A 25,789-nucleotide genomic window follows, 5' to 3' on the forward strand; every position below is an offset into this window, starting at 1 on the left:
CACATGCCGCGGAGCAACTATGCCCGTGCGCCACAGCTACTGAGCCCACGTGCCACAACTACTGAAGCCCGCACACCTAGAGCCTGTGCTCCGCAACAAGAGAAGCCACTGTAATGAGAAGCCCGTGCACCGCAACGAAGAGTTAGCCCCCGCTCGCCACAACTAGAGAAAGCCCACGTGCAGCAACGAAGACCCAACGCAGTCAAAAATAAATAAATAAAATAAATAAATTTATTTTAAAAAAGACAAAGAAACGGCCACTACATTTGCCACCAGAAGGTGACAGAGGACCTGTGCACAGGGTGCCAAGCTCTGGTTATGGGGGGGATGCCAGGATGTAACGAGGTGAAAAAACGATGGGAGATGAGGACGTAGATATAACATCTATATGATCCACAAGCAATACTTTCAAAAAGTTTGCATTAACGTCTAAAGATTTTCAAGGAGCAGAAACTAAATTCATTTCAACTAATTGAACACTTTTGCTGAACCATAGACACCCTACTTACCAGGAAAAGGGACATCTAGCAAACTTCTCCATGGGAGATGGGCCCACAAACTCCAAAGGAAGCACAAATATCACCCAGAAGAGCTGTCACAAAGCCCACGCATCTCATGACACAAAGAAGACACAATGCAGCTCAGGACCTCCCAGCAACGGATGTGTGGGCCAAGAAGGCAGTGGGAGAGTGAATTTTGCAGAAAACTGTGAGGTAATGTCTCAGTAGCCCTTCAGGTGCCACTTAAGACTCAGCACCCAACATTGTTTCTGGAGCAACAGAAGCGATGTTTCAATCAATGTTTGTTGAATACTGAGGAACAGACTATCTAGCACTTTACAATGTCCAAAGCACTGTCACAGATTTACAGCTTCCTTTTGACCTCATATTGCCTTAGACTCACTAGACAATTTCTCTTCATCCCTTCTCACACCAATTTCTAAATTTGAGCGAAGCTAGGGGGAAAAGATCCACATGTAGAAGAGCAAAATACATAGACCGCCACTTGTACGTGTGTTGTACAGCTGCACAGGCAGAGGCCACGGACAGCAAGTGTATTTGTCTCTTTCCCGTTCCATCCCTCTTGCAGTAACAGCAAAGATTCTCTCCTTGACTAAACTGTAACCAGGCTCTTCTGAGCTCTTTTTCAACTAGGTCTCAACTTCTGGACTTCTGTGTTCATCCCTGCCTTATCCGACTTTAGCAAGGATCCTGCCAAGTCAGTCGAGCCAGAATCCCCCATCCTCCATATCCGATCACCCTCGATATCTAAATTGGGTTCCTCATCCCCGCCCTCCCCCGGTGACGTCTGATCACTGGCCTGCCTTCAGCAAGTATCCCGTTAGGTCAGTTCAGCAAGAATCCCCCCTCACCCCTGACCCTTCCTCTTGGTAACTTTCTATCCACGAATCCCCACCTTGCTCCTTCACTATAAATTCCCACTCTTCCTTGTTGTATTCAGAGTTGGACCTGATCTCTCTCCCCTGTAGTGGTCCCTACACCTACCCCAACAGTCCCCTGAACAAAGTCTGCCTTACTGCTCTTTAACAAGAGTTAGAATGAATGGTTTTTTTCTTTAACAATAAAGACACCCCCGTTTCCCTAGGAACCATCCCACTGCCACACTCAGTCCCTGGTGGGGCTGATCCCATCCCAGAGCGGCATTACCTATACCTCAGCTAATGCATTTTGCCACTCTTCTTGGGAGCACAGCAGACTAGAGAAGGGGGCTGTGAGAGAGAAGGAGAATGCATGGTCAAGAAGGGCCTCTTTCTTAGATATCTATGCCAAGGGGTCAGGCAGCCTCTCCTAACATACCTCCCATGATGGGGGTCTTACTACCACCAGTGACAGCCCATTCTAACTTGAGGCCAGTTCTTCCTCAGGCAAACCCCAAATCTGTCCCTGAAATTTCTACTGTTTGGTGCTCTACCACATGGGGTTGGGGTGAGGGTAGGAACACTGAAGAAGTCCACACCTTCCACAAGACAGCTCCTCAAACATCTGAAGACAACACTCCTGTCCCCCTGCAGCGTCTCTCCAAGTGAAATATGCCCCATTTCCTCAGTCAGTTCTCACATGAGAGGTTTCGAATTCCTTGCCCAACCTGGATTCTCCTCTCTTAGCCTGTCCGAGCCATCTACTCTGGGTGCTATGACCAGGACTCTTTTAGAGGGAAATGAGAAACAACCCTCTCAAGCTGCCTTAAGGAAAAAAAAAAAAAATTAATTGGCTCATGAAAGCAAACAGCCAGGAGAGAGCTTCAGGCATGGCTGGATCCAGGAGCTTAAGCCATGTCATCTGTTCTCCATCCTCCATCTTTGGCTCTATACCTGAGTTTTCAGGTTCCCTCTCCAAATGGTTGATGGGTGCTGCAAGCCCCAAGCCTTCAACGTGCTTACAGGTCTTAATCCCAGAGAAAGATAAAGGGACCCAAAGTCTAAGGGATGGAGCTGATTGGTTTGACTTGAGTCACCTGGGCCCAACCCTGAACCAATCAGTTAACAGACTTGTTAACAGTTAATGGCTTACTCTGATTGGCCAGATCCGGGTCATGTGCCCTCTCAGTGGGGAGAGGCAGAGTCACCCTCACTGGAACTACACTGGCTGAGCAGGATTATTATAAAATGACAGGGAGAAGTTCCTCCAGAGGATGGCATGCTGGACAGACAAAAACATGCAACCCCACGTCTCTCTGGGAGTGATGTTGGAGCTGAGCACTCCAGACTCACCAGAGCATCATGGGAATATCATCTGCACCCAGACAGACCACCTTCCCAAGTGCTACATTAACAGTAACCACATTTATTGAGCAGCCACTCTATACCACGCACTGCCCTACAAGCTTGATGCGTATCACGTCAACTTACCCTCACAACAACCCTGCACACCATGTGCAATTACTATCCCCACGTTACAGAAGAGGAAACAGAGAATCTGGGAGACTTGACCAAGGTCACACAGCGCAGCAAGGCTACAACTCAAGGCGAGACACCTTGGCTCCAACATCGATGCTCGTAACTGTAACTGATCGGCTCTAAAATCTGCACCAACAGAAAACTGGATTCCTTCCCAGGCGGCTGGATTCTTTCTAAAATAGAACTGCTTGCAACAGAGTATTCTGGGGTCCATCAATAAAAGATGTATTAAACAAGGCTACGTTTATATGAGAGAACATTCTGGAGCTGCTTTATAAATTTATTTATTTATTTTTGGCTGTGTTGGCTCTTTGCTGCTGTGCGCGGGCTTTCTCTAGTTGTGGCAAGCACGGACTACTCTTTCTTGCGGTGCACGGGCTTCTCATTGCGGTGGCTTCTCTTGTTGCGGAGCATGAGCTCTAGGCACACGGGCTTCAGTAGCTGTGGCACTTGGGCTCAGTAGTTGTGGCTCGCGGGCTCTAGAATGCAGGCTCAGTAGTTGTGCACGGGCTTAGTTGCTCCGCGGCATGGGGGATCTTCCTGGACGAGGGCTCGAACCCGTGTCCCTTGCATTGGCAGGTGGATTCTTAACCACTGCGCCACCAGGGAAGCCCAAAACTCCATTGCTTTTTTTTTTTTTGCGGTATGTAGGCCTCTCACCGCTGTGGCCCCTCCCGTTGCGGAGCACAGGCTCTGGACGTGCAGGCCCAGCGGCCATGGCTCACGGGCCCAGCCGCTCTGCGGCACGTGGGATCCTCCCGGACCAGGGCACGAACCCGTGTCCCCTGCATCGGCAGGCGGACTCCCAACCACTGCGCCGCCAGAGAAGCCCCTGGAGTTACTTTAAAGGCTGCGCAATGACAATAGAACATCAGCTCCATGAGGACAGGGGCTTTCTCTGCGTCTATATTTATCCTCAGTGCCTAGAACAGTACCCTACAGAGTAGCCGCTCGTATACACTGGAGGAAGGAAAGAGGGAACGAACGAACGAATGAACAAATTTCTCAGCGTTAAACTATATCTGAACTATATCTGGTTTTTCTTCTCTTCTTTCTGCTTAGTCTTGCTTTCCGAGTATCCTGCAAAGGACGTGTATTACTTGTAAGGTACAGAAAGAAGACATGATTTCATAGACAACTCGAGCCATTGCCCCAACACACACACATGATCTGTAAGCCCTTATGCTGAGATCAGAGAGATCACGTGACCAGTCAATCTGTGAAACAGCTCCTTTCTCCTTTGGCAGCTGAGCCCTGGCTCCTCCCCACTGCCCGGGGCTCTGTTGGGGCAACCAAAGACCCTCCAGCACAGCTCGGTACCCATTCCCTCCCCAGCATCTCTTCCCCTCCCATCTCTCTGGTGCTCTCAGACCACATACGTTACTTCCACAACAATTAAATCCAGCAATGAGGTGACAATTGCAGTGATTACCATTTAGGGAGCACTTACTGCATCTTTGGCACCATGGACCTGCTTCCTTAATCCTGCCACTGAGCACATTATAGCAAAAGAAAGAGCAGATGAACTCACCTGCTCCAGATCCCACGACTGGCAAGAATTTGAACCCAGGCCTGTTTGAAGCAGCCCAGCCCTTTAACCACTGTGCTAACCACCTGTTACCATGTACTGAGCACCTACTGCATGCAGGCCCAGGCTAAAGGTGTCATGCACGCCCACATGGGGCCTACTGCGTGCCAGCCTGGGGTTGAGCGCCTCTCATGGGCAAACCCAGAGTTGAGTGCCTACTGTGTGCTGAGCTGGGGCATGCACTGATAGCTTCAGAGCAGAAAGCACACTGTCATCCTAAGTACTAGGAGAATAAAAATAATACCATAAAAAGTAACAGTAACACCAGGGAGGTGCTGGACTCTCCTTTTAGACATGATATTTCAGTTAACCCTCTCAGTCACCATCAGAGGCAGGCACCATCAGGACCCACATTTTACCGAGCAGAAGACTGTGGCACAGAGAAAGGGATGTCCTTGCCCAAGGCCACACAGCAAGGGGCAGAGCTGGGATGTGAATCTAGAGCTTTTCTGATTCCCAAGCGTTCTGGCTGTTGAAATACAGAAGGGATTGCACTAGACTGGTTTGCTGGCTCAATCCCAGATGGACAGATACAGGGGAGAGGAATTCTGCCCGGAGGGAACCTCCAAAATCACTGGCCTGCAGGCTGGGAGTATTACACAGGGTCAGGCCACAGGTGCACAAAGAAGGGTGTGGGGAGCTATTGGGCAGGAGAGGTGGGTGGGGACCAACGGACTGGAATGGCAAGCAGGCAGCCTATAAATGCAATGGGCAGATGGGAGCTATAGATGGTTAATGAGCAGAGGAGAAACTTGATTAGAGCCCTTCTTTAGGAAGAGTTACTCCCAGTGGGGGGTTGGGGTGGGGTAGAATGGTTGTAGGACAAGAAAGAACAAGGGCTGAGGGACTGTTGCAGTAAGCGCGGGCCATGGACCTGTTTTGCGTTTGCCCCTCTTCTGGAAGCAACATGCCCTCCCATCCACTTTTCCCTTAGGAAACCACCCTCCCCCACCCTGTCTCCTGGTTTGGGTGGGCCTGCCCCTCCCCCTCTCCAGGGGTGGGCACCGATCCAGCTCTAGCCAGCCAGAATGGCGGTGATTGGTTCACAGTGGGCACATGAACCCAGCCAGGCCAAACAGTGTCTGTCAGTCTGGAGACTTCCACTGAAATCGGTGGCAAAGAGTCTGTCTCTCCCCATCAGGATGGCTTTGCCCGCAGCCCGGAAGCTGGGATGGTTAGCGGGCAACTGTATCACCGCTCAGGGAGAACCTGCCCTCCTGCCCCCAAGAAGGGCAATAAAGGAGGAAGACAGAGCTAGCAGCAGCAGGAGGGGAGGTTGAGTTTGGGCAGCCTTACCTGCAGCTGCTACTTGGCCTGGACTTGCCAACCGTGGAAGCTACACTGCTTTTTTTTTTTTTTTTTGCTTAAGCTAACTGCACTGGGCTTCTCTCACCGCCCCTGACAGATCTCCCACCATTCCACACGGACTGAAGTTTGGGGCAAGAAGCAAGCGCAGAGGCAGTGATGGAGCACTTAGTGCAGCAGGAAGGGGGCCAGGTGAGTCCAGCGCCAGACGAGCCAGTGCGGGGCACGGAGGACTCCAAATCCTGCCGGCAGAAAGAAACAGGAGGACGAGGGCCCAGCGACTTTCCAGATCCACGACCTTCAGGAAGCACCTCCTGCAGACAAGGACAGGCCAGCCTGGGGGCTGAGGAGAGGTGACAGGGAGAGGCTGCACGGGCACATTCCATTCTGGAAAACCTGGGGGAAGGACAGGAGAAGGAAGACAGTAGCCAGAGAGCACAGGAGAGGTGAAGGAGGGTGTTGCAGACAGACGATGCCCAAGGAGGGGCTGTCAGGGAGGAGAGAGAGCCCGGGGACCCTCCACCCCGTCATCCCCACAGTGCAGACGGAGGGGAGACCAGGTGCTGTTTTCAGGCCCCCAGGTCCGCTGTGACCTTGTGAGAGGTTTGGAAATAGGAAGGCTGGACCAGAGTGGGAGCCTCAGGCCTGTCAGGACACCTGGCGGGGGATGAGGGCCACCAAGAAGCCTCCCTGCATCACGCGAATAGGCAAATGTGTCTTTTGTAACCTGCAAACAACCCCACAAGCCCTGACCGGAACCTGCTGTGTCACTGAAGAATCCTCATGGCTTAGAAATGAGAGCCTAAACCACTTCCTCAGCAAGAAGGGGCCAAGAGCACAGACCTCGGAGCCAGCCTGCCTGGGTTCAAGTCCCAGCTCTGCCACGACCTTGCTGTGTGATCTCTGGCAAGTCACTTAACCTCTCTGGGTCTTGGTTTCCTCATCTATGGAAGTAACAGAGACAAGGCACGTCCAGCGTAGTGACTTGCATATAGAAAGTTACTACTCAGCGTTCTGAATCCTTGGTCACTGGGTTATGAGGACACGGCAGTGGGATGGAACCAGCTTTTCTAACACAAACAAGAGCAGACACGGCAACCATAACGCGCCTATACATTTGTCCAACAGATGGCTGGGGAAGGAAGGCGGACTTCCAGCCAAAGCAGACGGAGCCTTCAGATCCCACAGCCCATTCATAAGATCAACAAGCAGCAGGGAGAGCATTTTTAGTTCTCCCCCCAGGCCCTCCCCACTCCCATTCCTGTCATTGGGGGAAGGGTCTGACTAGCAAACCGCAAAGCTCCAGGGAGGGAGGAAGTGTTCTCTGACCACAGCCTCGCCCCATGGCCAGGAACATCTGTTCGGAACCTACTCACAGGATGCCCTTTTTTCCCGCGGTCACCTTCTCCTACTCCATGGAGAGAACAATAGCTTCAGAGGCAGGGGGCGGGGGGGGGGGCAGGGGAAGACCCCATTCTGATGGGGGGTGGGGTGATGGATGGCCGGCAGGAGGAAACTGCTACCTTACTGTCAAGGGAGGAAAGAAGCCGTCCTATGACAAAGCCTCAGAGACAGCAAGGCAAAAAATACTGCTGAAACTCCCAGTTATATGCCAGATGGGGTGAAAGCCAGGAGTCTGCACTTACTCCACTTGTAAAAGCAGTCATCGTGGTGGCGGAAGGATAGAGGTGGTTCAGAGACGGGGCTCCTCCGCCAGGATTGGAACCAGCCCCCACCCCCACCCCGCTCTCCACAAGAGGCCCCGTGCACCTCATTAGATGTGAGTTGTGAAAGTACTTCACACATCTGATATTTTAAACAATCCTTTCCAAAAGCAGTGAGTGAACGTCTAGAGGCAGCACTTAGGAAGACATTCTAGTTGAGAGAAGATTTAAAAAATAAACAAAGCTCAGCACCACCCAGCCCATAGCAGACACTTTATAAACATTCTTTTAATTAGAGTAAATGCAAAATACCATTTGAATAAAGGAAAGGGGCCGTCGCATGATCCTGGGCACGATGAGTACTTTTTATTTATTTCACAAATGACCATGTCGTTTGCACAGGCACTGACTCACCAATTCTCACAACAGCCCTCTAAGATTACAGGAGAGGAAACCAAGGCCCCGAGAGTTAAAGTAACTTGCCCCAAACCACACAGCTAGAGGGTGGCCACGCGGGGATTCCAACCCACCTTGCTGACTGAGTCCCCACCCTAACCTCCAGGTTGCACTGCCTGTGTCTGAATCTATGTGTTTCCAAGCTAGAGACCAGAGCCTGGAAAAGAGCCCATTCTCCAATCTCAGCTTTGAAAGGCCCTCTTACCAACGATGCTGGGCCTTTTGCTTCTATGGGGTGGGGATGGGGGGTTGTGGTTCTACCTGCGTGCGTTCTTTCCTCCTAATGGTTCAACACACCGCAGGGAAGGGCAGAAAGTTTACAAACCCTAAGGATCCTGCTTGAAAGATTTCTTACATATGTAGAAACCTGTTTAACCGCCTCACAGATCAAAATACATTTTCAACCCCACCCGACCCCACACCACCTTCCGGGTGCCCCTCCCCCCACCAGTGCCTATCTACCCGCAAATATGCCCATTCTTCTGACTTTTCACACCACAGATTGGCTTTGCCTTTTCTGTCATTTCATATACATGGGATCCTACGGTGGGTACACTTTCATATCTGGTTCTATAGTCTACAAATAAAAACATTTCACCAGCACACGGACAATGATTGTGGGAGAAGGGGGGTGGGTGAAGCTGACCGTTTCTAGCTCCTGCAATAAACGCTAGCATTGTTTTTATTGGGGCTCACTGACCGGTGGAAGGGGAAAGCGGGGAGGGCTGGAGCCAGGAGTTTGGAACAGCGGCAGTTGACGGTGGAAAACTAGCGACCCGCAGGAGGCAAAGGAGCTGCCGTGCCTGAAAAGGTTACCTTGGGAGAGAGGAAGCCAGGCGGTCGCCTCTGATGGCTCTGGACGCCCAGAGGGGAGAAGCCTTTGTGAGGCTTCAGAACGCTCAAATCTGGTTCCTACAGTGCCAGAGGCGCCCAGGGTGGCCACAGGCTCCGCCCAGTTTGGCCTCTGCCGCCCCTCCCCGGCACTGACAATATCCCAGAAGACGGGGAACTCCCCCAGATGGCGCGTCTCCCTACCTGTGCACTGTTGGATGAAGTCCTGATATTCCGCTCCCTGCTCGCCGGGGACGATGGTGGAGCCGTCATATTTAAAAGTCACCCTTTGGATTGGGAGAAGAGAAAAACACACACACATATCAGCGTTGGTAGCTGCACAGTGCCGAGCTTCCAGCAGGACAATCTAAAAGATGCTCTGGCTAGGGAGAAGCCAGCGCTGGCTTTCCACGCCGTCCTGGGTTAAGGCTGCGGGAAGACAGCACGGGATGACCCTTCATCCGTCCGGTCTGGAAGACGGCTCAGTGCACCAGGCCCCTTGCGAGCTCGGGAGCGGGGCTTGGAGAGCAAAGGAAAGTTCCTCACCAGATGACGGCCGAGCCGTCGTCGCGCACCAGGTTGTACGCCGTCCGGCAAGCCTCTTTGTCGATCTTGGTGGCCATCGCCGCGATGCCGCAACGTGGATACTGTGCTCGCAGCGACAGATAAGCGCGCTCCGGGACGGCTGCAGGGACCAGAGCAGAGCGGGGCGGGGACGCTCCAAGGGCGGGCGGGCGGGCAGCGGCGGCGACAGCGGCCGGGGAAAGCGAGCTCTGAGCTCCGAGTGCTGCTCTGGCTCCGAGGGCGCCGTGAGCGCGAGCCAGACCTAGGCCGCGCCGCCCCGCCCCCCTCCAGCCATTGGCCTCCCAGGACGCATCCCGCCCCGCCTCCTCTCGCTATTGGTCGTAGGGCGTCGAGGGCGGGGCGTCTTTACGTGACAGCGACCAATCCCAGCCCGAGTGAGTTGCGCAACTCTGCGGTGGGGGCTGGAGGAGGGGACTTCTTTCCCCCCGCCTCCTCCTTCCTCCTCCTCCTCTTCTCTCTACCCCCTCTTCTCCTCTATCCCCCAGCCCTTTCCTCCTTCTCCCACTCCCCCAGCTCTTCCCCCCATTTCCTCCTCCCCAAGCCCTGTTTCTCCTTTCCCTCTCTTCTCTTGTCCTTCTCCGTCCTCACTCCTTGAGCCTGTCTCATTTTCTCCCTCGCCTCCCCTCCTCCTCCTTGCTCCTCCCACTTCCGTAACCCCCTCCCTCCTACCTATACTCACCTCCCCTCTATCCCCTCCCTCTATCCCCCTCCCCCCTGCCCCCCCACCAGGCTGCTGGGCTCCACAGGGGATCTCCAAGTGGGTGACTTAATGCATCAAACCCAAGGAGACTGCCCCTGCCCCAGTGTATGGCTCCCTGGTTTCTAGGTAGGGAGGAATTGGAAAGAATTAAGCGTTTTTGAATAGGAGGGAATAGAAAGTGGACTGCTTCCAAAATGCTGGTGGGATCACTGTTTACTTTGTGTTCCGGTTATTTGCATTCACAGCTTATCTCCCCCTTTGGGTTCCTCCGAGGGCAGGAGCTGACTCATTCTGTCTTCTTTCTGCCCTCACTGACTCACTCATTCATTCCCTCCTGCAATCATTCCACAAAGATGAGTTACAGGGTCAAGGCAAGTAAAAAGCCCAGACCCCAGAGACCTGGCTCTTGCATTGCATCTAGCCCTGCCTCTTTTTAACTGTGGGCCCTTGGACAAGCCTGAAAAACTCTCTGATTACTTTCCTCCAATGGAATAATAATAGTACTGACACCATAGGTTTGCTTTATGATTAACGGAACCGATACTTATAAACAGATATATTAGACCTTCAACAAAAGGTCATCGTTGTTGGTTATTAACTAAAATAAATCCTAAATAGAAACCCCAAAGGTCAGAACAATGTCCGATTAGTAATAAAATTCTCAATGGCAAACAAACAAAAATCAATCGATCAAGCATCGAACAGGTAAATGGGGGGAGGGGGTGGATGGGACCACATTTACAGGAAAGTGGGAGCTGATGTTGCTATAAATACAAAGACAAAAACAAAGAAATTCCAGTTTGATGCAGCTCCTACCTTACTTCTTGATAAAGGTAATGGGACAATCAGCCATTGGAAAGAAGAACAAAGATGAATCCATACCTCACACCACAGATCAGGGTAAATGCCAAAAGGATCAAAGATTTGCCTGTAAATTAAGGAAACCACAAAGTGCCAGAAGAAAACATGGGAAGCTTCCTTTATAAGACTGGAATGAGAAAGGTCTTTCTAACTATGACTCAAAACACAGAAGTGGGGCTTCCCTGGTGGCGCAGTGGTTGAGAGTCCGCCTGCCGATGCAGGGGACACGGGTTCGTGCCCCGGTTCGGGAAGATCCCACATGCTGCGGAGCGGCTGGGCCCGTGGTACAGAAAAAACAAAACAAAACAAAAAACCACAGAAGCCATAACAAAAGATGGATACATTCAAATATGTAAAAAGTCTTCTTCAATGGGAAAAAACAAAACAAAACAAAAGGCAAGGCAGTAGAAAGTATTTGCAACTCAAATCACAAAGAATTTGTCTTGCTGACGTGTAGAGAAACCAACCTAAAAAAGAGAAAAGAGGGAATTCCCTGGCGGTCCAGTGGTTAGGACTCTCTGTTTCCACTGCGTGGGGCCCAGGGTTCAATCCCTGGTCAGGGAACTAAGATCCTGCAAGGCATGTGGCACGGCCAAAAAAAAAAGAGAGAGAGAAAAGAAAAGTGGGCACAGGATATGACCAGACAGATCAGAAGGCTCTTAAACACATGAGAAGATGTTCAATATCAAGCCCTAATAAGAAAAATGCAAATTCAAGCGAAACTGTGATATCTTAAAAAAAAAAAAAACTAGCAGGTTAGCAAAAAGCAAAGTTTGACAAGCATGTTTTGTTAGTGAGGCTGTGAACACCCAGGCCCTCTCATACAAGCCAGTGAGAGGGCAAGTTGGTAGAACCATCCATGGAAGCCATTTGTCAATATCTAGCAAATTTAGAAGTCTATGTGCTCTCAACCAGTTTCCTCTAGATGTCAACAGCACACAGGGCTCCCTGTGTGCCCTGGTCCCGTGCTCGGAGATTCTGATGTAGTTGATCTGAGGTATGGCTTGGGGGGTGGGATTTTTAAAAGCAAAGCCCACTTCGTCATTCTCATGTGCAGCTGGAGCCAATGGCCACTGCTATAGACATACTCAAGTGTGTGCAAAATATATTCAAGGTTATTCACTGAGCTTTATTTGTGGCAGCAGAAGCCCCCCCATTGAATAGATGATGATAAAGGTGTGCCGTGGAGAAGTCTGCAGCTGGGAAGACAGAGAGAGTAGGGGGGCCTTCTCTCTGTGTACTGCTATGCATAGTTCCACAATCTACTTCATGATCGCACAAAACAAGGTATAGAACAGTATGCTCAAAACACCCTTTTGTGTTGCTACCTTTGGGTAAAGTGGGGGGAGGGTTTACAGAGATATTTGTACCTGTTTACATGTGCATAAACACCTCTGGAAGAGCATGCACAAGAAAAACAACAATTGTACCTGAGATGGAGGTGAGGTAGGAAGCCAGACACGAGGGGAAAAGGGGAGGGAAGGAGACTTCATCATATACCATTTTCTTCTCTTCTCTTCTCTTCTATTTTTAAACACATGAATACATTACCGATTAAGAATATTAAATAACAACAACAAGGTGACTTCCATCCTGGATTTGATTCTATGGTTCAGGGATCCTGGGGGGGGGGAAATGCCTTAACGGCGTCTCTCCTATTCCTAGTTGCTATTGCCCTCTACTGGACTGAAAGTGTACAGGGTTGGTTTTGAGGCGAACCTAATTTTGAGCACCCTGAGGTCCACGTGCCCAGCTAAGGCACAAAAATACACTGTACACCAGAACTAAATGCGGTGTGTGAATATTTCTTTAAATCAGGATGCGTACAATAAAAAAAGCAATCTAATTCAACTCACGTTTCTTTAGAAGAGAAATCAAATCAAAATATTGGGCGCTTATTATATGCTAGCTACTATGTCAAGAACGGGGGGGAGTGTATAAATTCATTCATTCATTTACTCATTCATTCATTCATTCATTCCTGACAGTGGACCTATTATGTGTCCAAGGCAGGGTCACAAACCCACTTGCCTGTAGGGGGAAGGCACATAACATAAATGAGCCAAGCACACAGCCTGTAAAAAATTTCTTCTGCAGGTCATCGTCTTCTGGGTGTCAGTTTCTTCTTCTGAACTGCCATCTAAAGGGGGCCACTGGTTCTCAGACCCACCCCAGTTGCCAGGTAAGAATCCTAGCATGACCATACCAAGGCTTCCAATTGTCTAAGAAAAGCAAAAAAATCAGAATCTTTTTGTGAATTCTCTCGATTCTTAAACTTGGATAATAACAATGTAAGAGCTGCCTGGATGCAAATTTGAACTAGACAGATACACTCCCTGCCCTTATGGGGATTACGGTCTAGGAGGGCTAGGGGATTACAGTTCAAATAGGCCTACACAGTGGAGAGAAAGCAATGACTCCATGATGGGAAGGCCCAAACTTAGTGGAATTCACGCATCAGGCATGTTTTCATCAGGGCTTGGCCTCTATCTTTCTTCATGTTTCGACTTTGCCCTCCTTTTTTTGCTTTTAATAAATCTATTTATTTATTTTTGGCTGCGTTGGGTCTTTGTTGCTGCGTGCAAGCTTTCTCTAGTTGCGGCGAGCGGGGGCTACTCTTCGTTGTGGTGCGCGGGCTTCTCATTGCAGTGGCTTGTGTTTGTTGCGGAGCACAGGCTCTAGGCGTGCAGGCTTCAGTAGTTGTGGCTTGTGGGCTCTAGAGCGCAGGCTCAGTAGTTGTGGCACTCGGGCTTAGCTGCTCCACGGCATGTAGGATCTTCTGCGACCAGGGCTCAAACCGGTGTCCCCTGCATTGGCAGGCAGATTCTTAACCACTGTGCTACCAGGGAAGTCCTTGCTGTCCTTTTTGTATCAGTTTCATCTCCAGGCAAATTCTGCCCCTCTGGAGGCACAACCTACCCCAAATTCTGCACGGCTGACTTCTCATTCAGACCTCACAGGTTGCCCCTCAGAGAGGGTTCCCCAGCATCCCGATATAAAGCAGCCCCCTCTGGGACCTCCCCTGGCCACTCTCTACCACATAGCCTTTTGTTTTCCTTAGCAGCCATAGCTATCTGAAATCACCTTTCTCCTGCATCTCTTTATAACTATGTTGTCTATCCACTCCCAGAAGAATGTCAGGTCCGTGAGGCCAGGGATGGTGTCCATCTCACTCACCATCGTATGCTCAGGTCCAAGCACGGCACTGGTCCCAGGTGGGCAGGTAATTTACAGTTGTTGAATGGGTGCATGTGGGGTGAGGGCGAGAGAAGAGTCAAGGAAGGTGATACTTGCAGAAGAGTGGACATGTAGACCAATGGAACACTTCTGAGAGTCCAGAGGTAAGCTCATACGTTTATGGTCAACTGATTTCTGCAAAGGGCGCCAAGATAATTTCATGGGGAAAGAGTAGTCCTTTATCAAATGGTGCTGGAACCACTGAATAGCACATACAAAAGAATGAAGTTGGGGGCTTCCCTGGTAGTGCAGTGGTGAAGAATCCGCCTGCCAATGCAGGGGACACAGGTTCAAGCCCTGGCCTGGGAAGATGCCACATGCCGCGGAGCAACTAAGCCCATGCGCCACAACTACTAAGCCTGTGCTCTAGGGCCCACGAGCCACAACTACTGAGCCTGCATGCCACAACTCCTGAAGCCCACGTGCCTAGGGCCCATGCTCCGCAACAAGAGAAGTCACCACAGTGAGAAGCCCGTGCACGGCAACAAAGAGTAGCCCCCGCTCGCCACAACTAGAGGAAGCCCACATGAAGTAACAAAGACCCAACGAGGCAAAAATAAAAATAAAATAAAATAATTTTTTAAAAAGACAATAACAAGTATCAGTGAGGATGTGGAGAAATTGGAACCCTCATATACTGTTGACGGGAATGTAAAATGGTGTATCTGCTTTGGAGGACAGTTTGGCAGGTCCTCAAAATGTTGAACATGTAATTATATAGGACCCAGAAATTCCATGTATAGGTATATACCCAACAAAAATGGAAACATATGTCTACATAAAAACTTGTATGTGAATGTTCACAGCAGTATTATTCACAGTAGCCCAAAAGTGAAAACCTAAGTGTCCTTCAACTGATGATTGGACAAACAAAAACATGGTCTATCCATACAGTGGAATGAAGTACTGATTCATTCTTATAACATAGACAGACCTTGAAAACAGTATGCTGGAATATTACTCAGCCATAAAAAAGAATGAAATAATGCCATTTGCAGCAACATGGATGGACCTAGAAATTACTAAGGGAAGTAAGTCAGGCAGAGAAAGACAAATATCGATACCATATGATATCACTTATATGTGGAATCTAAAAAAAAAAATGATACAAATGAACTTATTTACACAACAGAAACAGACTCACAGACATAGCAAACAAACTTATGGTTACCAAAAGGGAAGGGGGAAGGGAAGGATAAATTGGGAGTTTGGAATTAAAATATACACACTACTATAGATAAAACACATATAGTAGTATGTATATTGACCAACTAGGACCTACTGTATAGCACAGGGACCTCTACTCAATATCTTGTAATAACTATAACAGAAGAGAATGGAAAAAAAGATGTATGTATAACTGAATCACTTTGCTCTACACCTGAAACTAACACAACATTGTAAATCAACTATATTTCAATAAAAATTTTTTAAAATAATTAAAAACCTTCATTAAAAATGAAAAAAAACCCCATTATGCTGAGTAAAAGAAGCCAGTCACAAAAGATCATAAAATATATGATTCCATTGATATGAAAAGTCCATAATAGTCCATTTATGGAGACAGAAAGTAGATTAGTGGCTGTCAGGGGCTGGAGGGAGGGGGAGAATGGGGGGTGACTGCTAACGAGTATGGGGTTTCTTTGGGAGGCTGAAGAAAATGTTCTGGAATTAGTGATAACGGTCACACAACTTTGTGAATATGAAAAATCACTGAACTGCACACTTTAAAGATGTTTAATGATATGAATCACTGTGTTGTACACCTGAAACTTACACAATATTGTACAGCAACTATACCTCAATGTTAAAATGTTTAATGAAATTTAAAAATTTTATTTTTGGCTGTGTTGGGTCTTCTTTGCTGTGCGTGGGCTTTCTCTAGTTGCGGCGAGCGGGGGCTACTCTTCGTTGCGGTGCACGGGCTTCTCATTGCAGTGTCTTCTCTTGTCGCAGAGCAGGGGCTCTAGGTGCGTGGGCTTCAGTAGTTGTGGCACACGGGCTCAGTAGTTGTGGCTCGCCGGCTCTAGAGTGCAGGCTCAGTTGTTCTGGCGCACGGGCTTTGTTGCTCCACGGTATGGGGGATCTTCCCGGACCAGGGCTCAAACCCGTGTCCCCTGCATTGGCAGGTGGATTCTTAACCACTGCGCCACCAGGGAAGTCCTAATGGAATTTTTTAAAAAAGTGAAGGAAGCCACCTGGGTTTGGGGCCTGAGCATCTGGGTGGGTGGAGGAGATGAGTCCAGTTTGGGACAGGTGGCGTTTGAACTGCTCATGGGACATCAAAGTAGAGACGGCCGGCAGAGTTGCAAGAGAGAGACTCAGGACAGAGCCTGGGTGGGGCTACAGATCTGGAAACCATGGGTCTACAGGCGGTGCTCAGGCCAGGGGTGTTTGAGAAGGTCCAGGGAGGATGCTTAGGTAGAAGGTCTATGGTGGAGCCCCAAGAGTCATCAGCATGGACAGGAAAGGAAGCCCAGGAAGTAGACTGAGAAGAACTTTCCAGAAAGGGAAGAGGAAGCCCAGAAGAGGTGGTTTTCAGGAAAGGGGGAGCGACCAGCATGGGACAAGCTAGAACCCATCCCTGTGATATTAGGCAGGGGAGCAGAAGGGGGCAGCAAGTGGGGAGGGGGCATGAGACAGTGCCCAGTAAATTTTTTAATCTGTCATTGGCCCATAAAATAGATTACGGTCAGAGACAAGTGTGGGTGGGATCCCCAGCCATGCATAGGTATTGCCTCTTTTGAGCCCCACTGCTATGCCCGATGGGCAAGTTATATAATCTATATTGATATATTATTAATAAAAGTAATTGTATATCCTATACATGATACAGTAACTATAGTATGCAGTATGATCAATAGTAATGTCTTTCTGTGGGTTGCATTCTCTGTACCAAGCACCATGCTAAGTGCTTTACGACTGTTTTCTCAGGTAATTCTCATATAAGCCCAAGGAGACCGTGTCCCTAACCCCCCAACATAAGAGAGAGAACTGAGGCACCAAGAGGTGGCGCCATCTCCCCATGGTCACGCGGCAAGAGCATTGCAGATACTGTTTGAACCCAGGCAGTGTGACCTCAGGGATCTGAGCCTCCCCGGCAAGAAAGTTTGGAGACTCTCACATTGACCCGGGGTATCTCAGCTACGTGTGCTCTGAGACTGGAAACATCTGTGCTGATCTTTTTTTTTTAATAAATTTATTTATTTAGTTTTGCCTGCATTGGGTCTTTGTTGCTATGCACGGGCTTTCTCTAGTTGCGGCGAGCGGGGGCTACTCTTTGTTGCAGTGCGCGTGCTTCTCATTGTGGTGGCTTCTCTTGTTGCACAGCACGGGCTGTAGGTGCCTGGGCTTCATTTGTTGTAGCTTGTGGGCTCTAGAGCACAGGTTCAGTAGCTGTGGTACACGGGCTTAGCTGTTCCACGATATGTGGGATCTTCCCAGACCAGGGCTTGAACCCGTGTTCCCTGCATTAGCAAATGGATTCTTAATCACTGTGCCACCAGGGAAGTCCTGGGCTGACTTTTTAAGACAATAATTTTTGCATGAGCTTTATTTCTTTCATTGCAAAAAAACCTTACAGAATTGTTGAGGTCAGTGTCCTGGTTTCCACACTTTCCTTGGGGCTATAGAAAGAAAGAAATCCCACCTCAGCTGTAATTAGAGATGGGAATAAAACATAACCCTGAAACTTGCTGTTCTCAGCAAGGTGGTCATCATTCTGAAACAGGTGCCTTACATGGAATGGATATTTATAGAAAATGATATTTATAAAATCAGCACTGAGCTCACTCATTGTCAAATCTCTGAAAAGAGGCCCCCAGGAACTTTTGGGAAATGAAGATGCTGAGCAACTGACTGAGGGAACGTAATCCCTATGTCCTGAATGGTCTTTCTCAGGAACCATGAGTCACTGAGAGAACTCCGCTTGGGTTCCAGAAATCCAGCAAGAAGACGCAGGAAGGGGCAACATGACCTGGGATTTTATCTACCGTGAGTAAGCGCAGGGTGGGTCCAAGTCTCTGAATGGGGCAGTGTGGTCTAATGGCTAAGGGTTCAGGCAACTGCTCACCCAAATCCTGGCTCTGCCTACCCTTCCTGAGTCTCAGTCTCCTCTTCCATTAAGTGGGTACCTCCCACAGAGGAGTTATTTGAGGATCACATGTGGAAAATGCATATCAAAGGATATAAAAGCAGCTAATACTTTGAGTGCCAGCCCCCTGCCCCTTCCAAGTGGTATGTAACCTTAAACTGCCTTACTAGAAGTAACACACAGCACTAGAGTCCACTGGAAAACAGAAACTGTATATATATAAATAATCAAGCAAATGAGAGAGGGAAGTATGTAAGCAGGAAGAATTGAACGCAGGGTATTGGCTGCAGCAGGTACAGGAGAGCTGAGAAGCCGAGCAGGTTGGTGACACCCCCCCAGAAATCAGCCACAGGCTAGAGACTGGTGACCAGCTCTGGGTCCGAGAGACAGAGAGGGGAGGAGGGGACACTAGAGTAGGGGCTGGGGTCACCCAGGGTTTGCTGCAGCTCAGAGGAGGTATGGTTGCTGCAGATTTGCTCCAGAGAGGGACAGAAATACCCTTGCCTTTTCTTCCCTCCTGCCCTCCACTCTCTCACGAGGGTCTCCCACTGCCAGACTCAGCAGGAAGCCTTTGACTAGGGAGCTGGGAAATCCAGCCTGCAGTGGGGACACCCTTCCCCCACGCCACCACCATCCACCCAACCATTCAGGGCCAAGGAGGGCAGGTGGGAGGAGCAGCTCTAATGCCCAGAACCAGGGAAGGAGAACATGTTGTTTCATTGGTCTGACCACACCCTGAGAATTGTGTTCCGATGTGGAAATCATGCTTAAAGGAGGACCCCAGCTGACACAGGGTGGGGATGAGAAGCCACAGATGCAATTTATCCTGCAGGAGAGCAGTTTCATGGAGGGCAGGGGAACTGCCCCTCCATTTGGGAGGGGGTCTCTCTTGCAGCAGATGGTAGTCTTCTCATACAACCCTCCCAGGAGCAAGTCAACACCAGTTACAGGAAGAAAGAGTTGGAGTCAATATAAAGAAGTTGTCTTTCCGTTTCACAGCAATTAACACAACATTGTAAGTCAATTATACTTCAGTTTTTAAAAATATATTGATTGGGGGCGGAGTCAAGATGACGTACTAGGAGGACGCGGAATTAGCGTCTCCTCAGAACTAGGGCACCTACCAGGCACTGGTGGGGGACCATGGACACCTAAGTGCATGGCAGGAACCCCCAGCAACCAGTTCTTTCAATTATAGTTTTATTTTTCCTAATATATTTTTTATCTTTCTAATTTTATTTTGTTTTTCATTCTTTGATATTGTAATACTCCTTTTTTTCTTTCCTTCTTCCTTTTTTTATTTATTATTTATTATTATTTTTTTTTTACCACACAAGAAGCTTGTGGGATCTTGGTTCCCAGGCTGAAGGTCGGGCCCGAGCTCCTGTGGTGGGAGCTCCAAGTCCAAACTGCTGCACTAACAGAGAACCTCAGACCCCAGGGAATATGAATCAGAGTGAGGCCTCCCAGAGGTCCTCATCTCAGCACTAAGACCCAGCTCTATCCAACTGCCTGCAAACTCCAGTGCTGGCTGGACGTCTCAGGCCAAACAACCAGTAAGACAAGAATACAGCACCACCCATCAAAAAAAAAAAAAAATGTTACAGACGAAGGAGCAAGGTAAACACCTACAAGACCAGATAAATGGAGACGAAATAGGCAACGTACCTGAAAAAGAATTCAGAGGAATAGCAGTAAAGATGATCCAAAATCTTGGAAACAGAATGGAGAACATACAAGAAACATTTAACAAGGACCTTGAAGAACTAAAGAGCAAACCAACAGTGATGAACAACACAATTACTGAAATTAAAAATACTCTAGAAGGAATCAATAGCAGAATAACTGAGGCAGAAGAACGGATAAGTGAGCTGGAAGATAAAATGGTGGAAGTAACTGCCAGGGAGCAGAATAAAGAAAAAAGAATGGGGCTTCCCTGGTGGCGCAGTGGTTAAGAATCCGCCTGCCAATGCAGGGGACACGAGTTCGAGTCCTGATCTGGGAAGATCCTACGTGCTGCGGAGCAACTAAGCCCATGCGCCACAACTGCTGAGCCTGTGCTCTAGAGCCCATGAGCCACAACTACTGAGCCTGCGTGCCACAACTACTGAAGCCCATGTGCTCTAGGGCACATGCTCTGCAACAGAGAGAAGCCACTGCAATGAGAAGCCCACACACCGCAACAAAGAGTAGCCCCCACTCGCCACCACTAGAGAAAGCCCGCGCACAGCAACAAAGACCCAACGCAGCCAAAAATAAATTAATTAATTAATTTTTTAAAAAAAAGAAAAAACAATGAAAAGAATTGAGGACAGTCTCAGAGACCTCTGGGACAACATTAAACGCACCAATATTTGAATTATAGGGGTCCCAGAAAAAGAAGAAAAAAAGAAAGGGTCTGAGAAAATATTTGAAGAGATTATAGTCAAAAACTTCCCTGACATGGGAAAGGAAATAGTCACCCAAGTCTAGGAAGCACAGAGAGTCCCATACAGGATAAACCCTATGAAAAGCACAACAAGACACATATTAATCAAACTAACAAAAAATTAAATTCAAAGAAAAAATATTAAGGGCTTCCCTGGTGGCGCAGTGGTTGAGAGTTTGCCTGCCGATGCAGGGGATACGGGTTCGTGCCCCGGTTCGGAAAGATTCCACATGCCGCGGAGCGGCTGGACCCGTGAGCCATGGCCACTGAGCCTGCGTGTCCAGAGCCTGGGCTCCACAACGGGAGAGGCCACTACAGTGAGAGGCCCGCATACCGCAAAAAAAAAAGTAGCAAGGGAAAAGCAACAAATAACATACAAGGGAATCACTATAAGGTTAACAGCTGATTTTTCAGCAGAAACTCTGCATGCCAGAAGGGAGTGGCTGGACATATTTAAAGTGATGAAAGGGAAAAACCTACAACCAAGATTACTCTACCCAACAAGGATCTCATTCAGATTCGATGGAGAAATTAAACTTTTACAGATAAGCAAAAGTTAAGAGTATTCAGCACTGGGCTTCCCTGGTGGTGCAGGGGTTAAGAATCCACCTGCTAAGGCAGGGGACACATGTTCAAGCCCTGGTCTGGGAAGATCCCACATGCCACGGAGCAGCTAAGCCCGTCCACCACAGCTACTGAGCCTCAGCTCTAGAGCCCACGAGCCACATCAACTGAGCCCACGTACCACAACTACTGAAGCCTGTGTGCCTAGAGCCCGTGCTCGCAACAAGAGAAGCCACTGCAGTGAGAAGCCCGCGTACCACAACGAAGAGTAACCCCGCTCGCTGCAACTAAAGAAAGCCCACACACAGCAACAATAGACACAACGTAGCCAAAAATAAATTAATTAATTAATTTAAGAAAAACCACATCCCTGGTCAGAAAAGTACAATTAAAAATAAATAAATAAACATTTAAAAAAAAACAGAGAGAGAATTCAGCACCACCAAACCAGCTTTACAACAAATGCTAAAGGAACTTCTCTAGGTAGGAAACACAAGAGATGGAAAAGGCCTACAAAAACAAACCCAAAACAATTAATAAAATGGTAATAGGAACATACATATCGATAATTACCTTACATGTAAATGGATTAAATGCTCCAACCAAAAGACATAGCCTGGCTGAATGGATATAAAAACAAGACCCATACACATGCTGTCTATAAGAGACCCACTTCAGACCTAGAGACACACACAGACTGAAAGTGCAGGGATGGAAAAAGATATTCCATGCAAATGGAAATCAAAAGAAAGCTGGAGGGACTTCCCTGGTGGCACAGTGGTTAAGAATCTACCTGCCAATGCAGGAGATACGGGTTCGAGCCCTGGTCCAGGAAGATCCCACGTGCCACAGAGCAGCTAAGCCCGTGCACCACAACTACTGAGCCTGCATTCTAGGGCCCACGACCCACAACTACTAAAGCCTGCACACCACAACTACTGAGCCTGCGCAACACAACTACTGAAGCCTGCACAGCTAGAGCCCGTGCTCTGCAACAAAGAGAAGCCACCGTAATGAGAAGCCTGTGCACTGCAACGAAGAGTAGCCCCCACTCACTGCAACTAGAGAAAGCCTGCGCCCAGCAATGAAGACCCAATGCAGCCAAAAATAAATGAATAAATAATAAAAAAGGAAGGCTGGAGTAGCAATTCTCATATCAGACAAAATAGATTTTAAAATAAAGATTATTACAAGAGACAGAGAAGGATACTACATAATGATCAAGGGATCAACCCAAGAAGAAGATGTAACAATTGCAAATATTTATGCACCCAACATAGGAGCACCTCAATACATAAGGCAAATGCTAACAGCCATAAAAGGGGTAATCGACAGTAACACAATAATACTAGGGGACTTTAACACCTCACTTCCACCAATGGACAGATCATCCAAAATGAAAATAAATAAGGAAACACAAGCTTTAAATGACACATTAAACAAGATGGATTTAATTGATATTTATAGGACATTACATCCAAAAACAACAGAATACACTTTCTTCTCAAGTGCTCATAGAACATTCTCCAGGATAGACCATATCTTGGGTCACAAATCAAGCCTTGGTAAATTTAAGAAAATTGAAATTGTATCAAGTATCTTTTCCGACCACAATGCTATGAGACTAGATATCAATTACAGGAAAAAAACTGTAAGAAAATACAAATACATGGAGGCTAAACAATACGCTACTAAATAACCAAGATATCACTGAATAAATCAAAGAGGAAATCAAAAAATACCTAGAAACAAATGACAATGAAAACACGACGACCCAAAACCTATGGGATGCAGCAAAAAAAAATTCTAAGAGGGAAGTTTATAGCAATACAATCCTACCTCAAGAAACAAGAAACATCTCAAATAAAGAAACTAACCTTACACCTAAAGCAATTAGAGAAAGAAGAACAAAAAAAACCCCAAAGTTAGCAGAAGGAAAGAAATCATAAAGATCAGATCAGAAATAAATGAAAATAAATGAAGGAAACAATAACAAAGATCAATAAAACTAAAAGCTGGTGCTTTGAGAAGATAAAATTGATAAACCATTAGCCAGACTCATCAAGAAAAAAAGGGAGAGGACTCAAATCAACAGAATTAGAAATGAAAAAGGAGAAGTAACAACTGACACTGCAGAAATACAAAGGATCATGAGAGATTACTACAAGCAACTATATGCCAATAAAATGGACAACCTGGAAGAAACGGACAGATTCTTAGAGAAGCACCAGCTTCCAAGACTGAACCAGGAAGAAATAGAAGATATAAACAGACAATTCACAAGCACTGAAATTGAAACTGTGTTTAAAAATCTTCCAACAGGGCTTCCCTGGTGGCGCAGTGGTTGAGAGTCTGCCTGCCGATGCAGGGGACACAGGTTCGTGCCCTGGTCCGGGAAGATCCCACATGCTGTGGAGCAGCTGGGCCTATGAGCCATGGCCGTTGAGCCTGCGTGTCTGGAGCCTGTGCTCCCCAACGGGAGACGCCACAACATACCAGTGAGAGGCCCACATACCCAAAAGAAAAAAAAAAAAAAATCTTCCAACAAAGAAAAGCCTAGGACCAGATGGCTTCACAGGCGAATTCTATCAAACATTTAGAGAAGAACTAACACCTATCTTTCTCAAACTCTTCCAAACTATAGCAGAGGGAGGAACACTCCCAAACTCATTCTATGAGGCCACCACCACCCTGGTACCAAAACCAGACAAAGATGTCACCAAAAAAAAAAAAAAAAAAACTACAGGCCAATATCTCTGATGAACATAGATGCAAAAATCCTCAACAAAATACTAACAAACAGAATCCAACAGCACATTAAAAGGATCACACACCATGATCAAGTGGGGTTTATCCCAGGAATGCAAGGATTCTTCAATATATGCAAAGTAATCAATGTGATACACCATATTAACAAACTGAAGGATAGAAACCATATGATAATCTCAATAGATGCAGTAAAAGCTTTTGACAAAATTCAACTCCCATTTATGATAAAAACCCTCCAGAAAGTAGGCATAGAGGGAACCTACCTCGACACAATAAAGACCATATATGACAAACCCACAGCAAACATGTGATGATGAAACCATTTAATGATGATGAAAAACTGAAACCATTGATGAAAAACTGAAACCATTTCCTCTAAGATCGGGAACAAGACAAGGATGTCCACTCTCACCATTATTACTCAACAGAGTTTTGGAAGTTTTAGCCACAGCAATCAGAGAAGAAAAATAAATAAAAGGAATCCAAATTGGAAAAGAAGAAGTAAAACTGTCACTGTTTGCAGATGACATGATACTATACATAGAAAATCCTAAAGATGCCACCAGAAAACTACTAAAGCTAATCAATGAATTTGGTAAAGTTATAGGACACAAAATTAATGCACAGGAATCTGTTGCATTCCTATACACTAATGATGAAAAATCTGAAAGTGAAATTAAGGAAACACTCCCATTTACCATTGCAACAAAAAGAATAAAATACCTAGGAATAAACCTACCTAAGCGGAAAAAAGACCTGTATACAGAAGACTATAAGACACTGATGAAAGAAATTAAAGATGATACAAACAGATGGAGAGATATAGTATGTTCTTGGATTGGAAGAATCAACATTGTGAAAATGACTATACTACCCAAAGCAATCTACAGATTCAGTGCAACCCCTATCAAGCTACCACTGGCATTTTTCACAGAACTAGAACAAAAAATTGCACAACTTGTATGGAAACACAAAAGACCCCGAATAGCCAAAACAATCTTGAGAAAGAAAAATGCAGCTGGAGGAATCAGGCTTCTGGACTTCAGACTATACTACAAAGCTACAGTAATCAAGACAGTATGGTACTGGCACAAAAACAGAAATATAGATCAATGGAACAGGATAGAAAGCCCAGAGATAAACCCACGCACATATGGTCACCTTATCTTTGATAAAGGAGGCAAGAATATACAGTGGAGAAAAGACAGCCTCTTCAAGAACTGGTGCTGGGAAAACTGGACAGCTACAGGTAAAGGAATGAAATTAGAACACTCCCTAACACCATACACAAAAATAAACTCAAAATGGATTAAAGACCTAAATGGAAGGCCAGATGCTATAAAACTCTTAGAGGAAAACATAGGCAGAACTGTTTATGACATCAATCACAGCAAGATCCTTTTTGACCCACCCCCTAGAGTAATGGAAATAAAAACAGAAATAAACAAATGGGACCTAATGAAACTTAAAAGCTTTTGCACAGCAAAGGAAACCATAAACAAGATGAAAAGACAACCCTCTGAATGGGAGAAAATATTTGCAAACAAAGCAACTGACAAAGGATTAATCTCCAAAATATACAAGCAACTCATGCAGCTCAATATCAAAAAACAAACAACCCAATCCAAAAATGGGCAGAAGACGTAAATAGGTATTTCTCCAAAGAAGATATACAGATTGCCAACAAACACATGAAAAGATGCTCAACATCACTAATCATTAGAGAAACACAAATCAAAACTACAATGAGGCATCACCTCACACTGGTCAGAATAGCCATCATCAAAAAAT

At 47.2% G+C, this 25,789-nt stretch overlaps 1 protein-coding gene and 1 long non-coding RNA gene across 5 annotated transcripts in view; both read right to left on the reverse strand.

Moving 5' to 3' along the window:
- COTL1 (coactosin like F-actin binding protein 1) overlaps nucleotides 1-9,562 on the reverse strand; it is a 44,280-nt gene extending 34,718 nt beyond the window's left edge. Inside the window, exons 1-2 of the mRNA XM_067719790.1 lie at nucleotides 9,308-9,562; nucleotides 8,966-9,048 (exon numbers count right to left, since the gene is read on the reverse strand). Of these exons, the coding sequence (XP_067575891.1) occupies nucleotides 8,966-9,048; nucleotides 9,308-9,384 (160 nt within the window). The 5' untranslated portion in view covers nucleotides 9,385-9,562. The remainder of the gene's footprint in view (nucleotides 1-8,965; nucleotides 9,049-9,307) is intronic.
- A 499-nt stretch (nucleotides 9,563-10,061) lies between these two features.
- LOC137215108 (uncharacterized) overlaps nucleotides 10,062-25,789 on the reverse strand; it is a 33,325-nt gene continuing 17,597 nt past the window's right edge. The window contains exons 4-5 of one of the 4 annotated variants that reach the window (XR_010939159.1): nucleotides 12,338-12,431; nucleotides 10,062-10,974 (exon numbers count right to left, since the gene is read on the reverse strand). This is a non-coding gene — a long non-coding RNA (uncharacterized lncRNA). Of the gene's footprint in view, nucleotides 10,975-12,337; nucleotides 12,432-16,999; nucleotides 17,612-17,651; nucleotides 17,771-25,789 lie in introns of those variants that run through there. The other 3 variants (XR_010939160.1, XR_010939162.1, XR_010939163.1) reach the window with 3 other exon arrangements.

The sequence above is a fragment of the Pseudorca crassidens genome, chromosome 20 (genome assembly GCF_039906515.1).
Source record: "Pseudorca crassidens isolate mPseCra1 chromosome 20, mPseCra1.hap1, whole genome shotgun sequence".
Classification (NCBI taxonomy): domain Eukaryota; kingdom Metazoa; phylum Chordata; class Mammalia; order Artiodactyla; family Delphinidae; genus Pseudorca; species Pseudorca crassidens.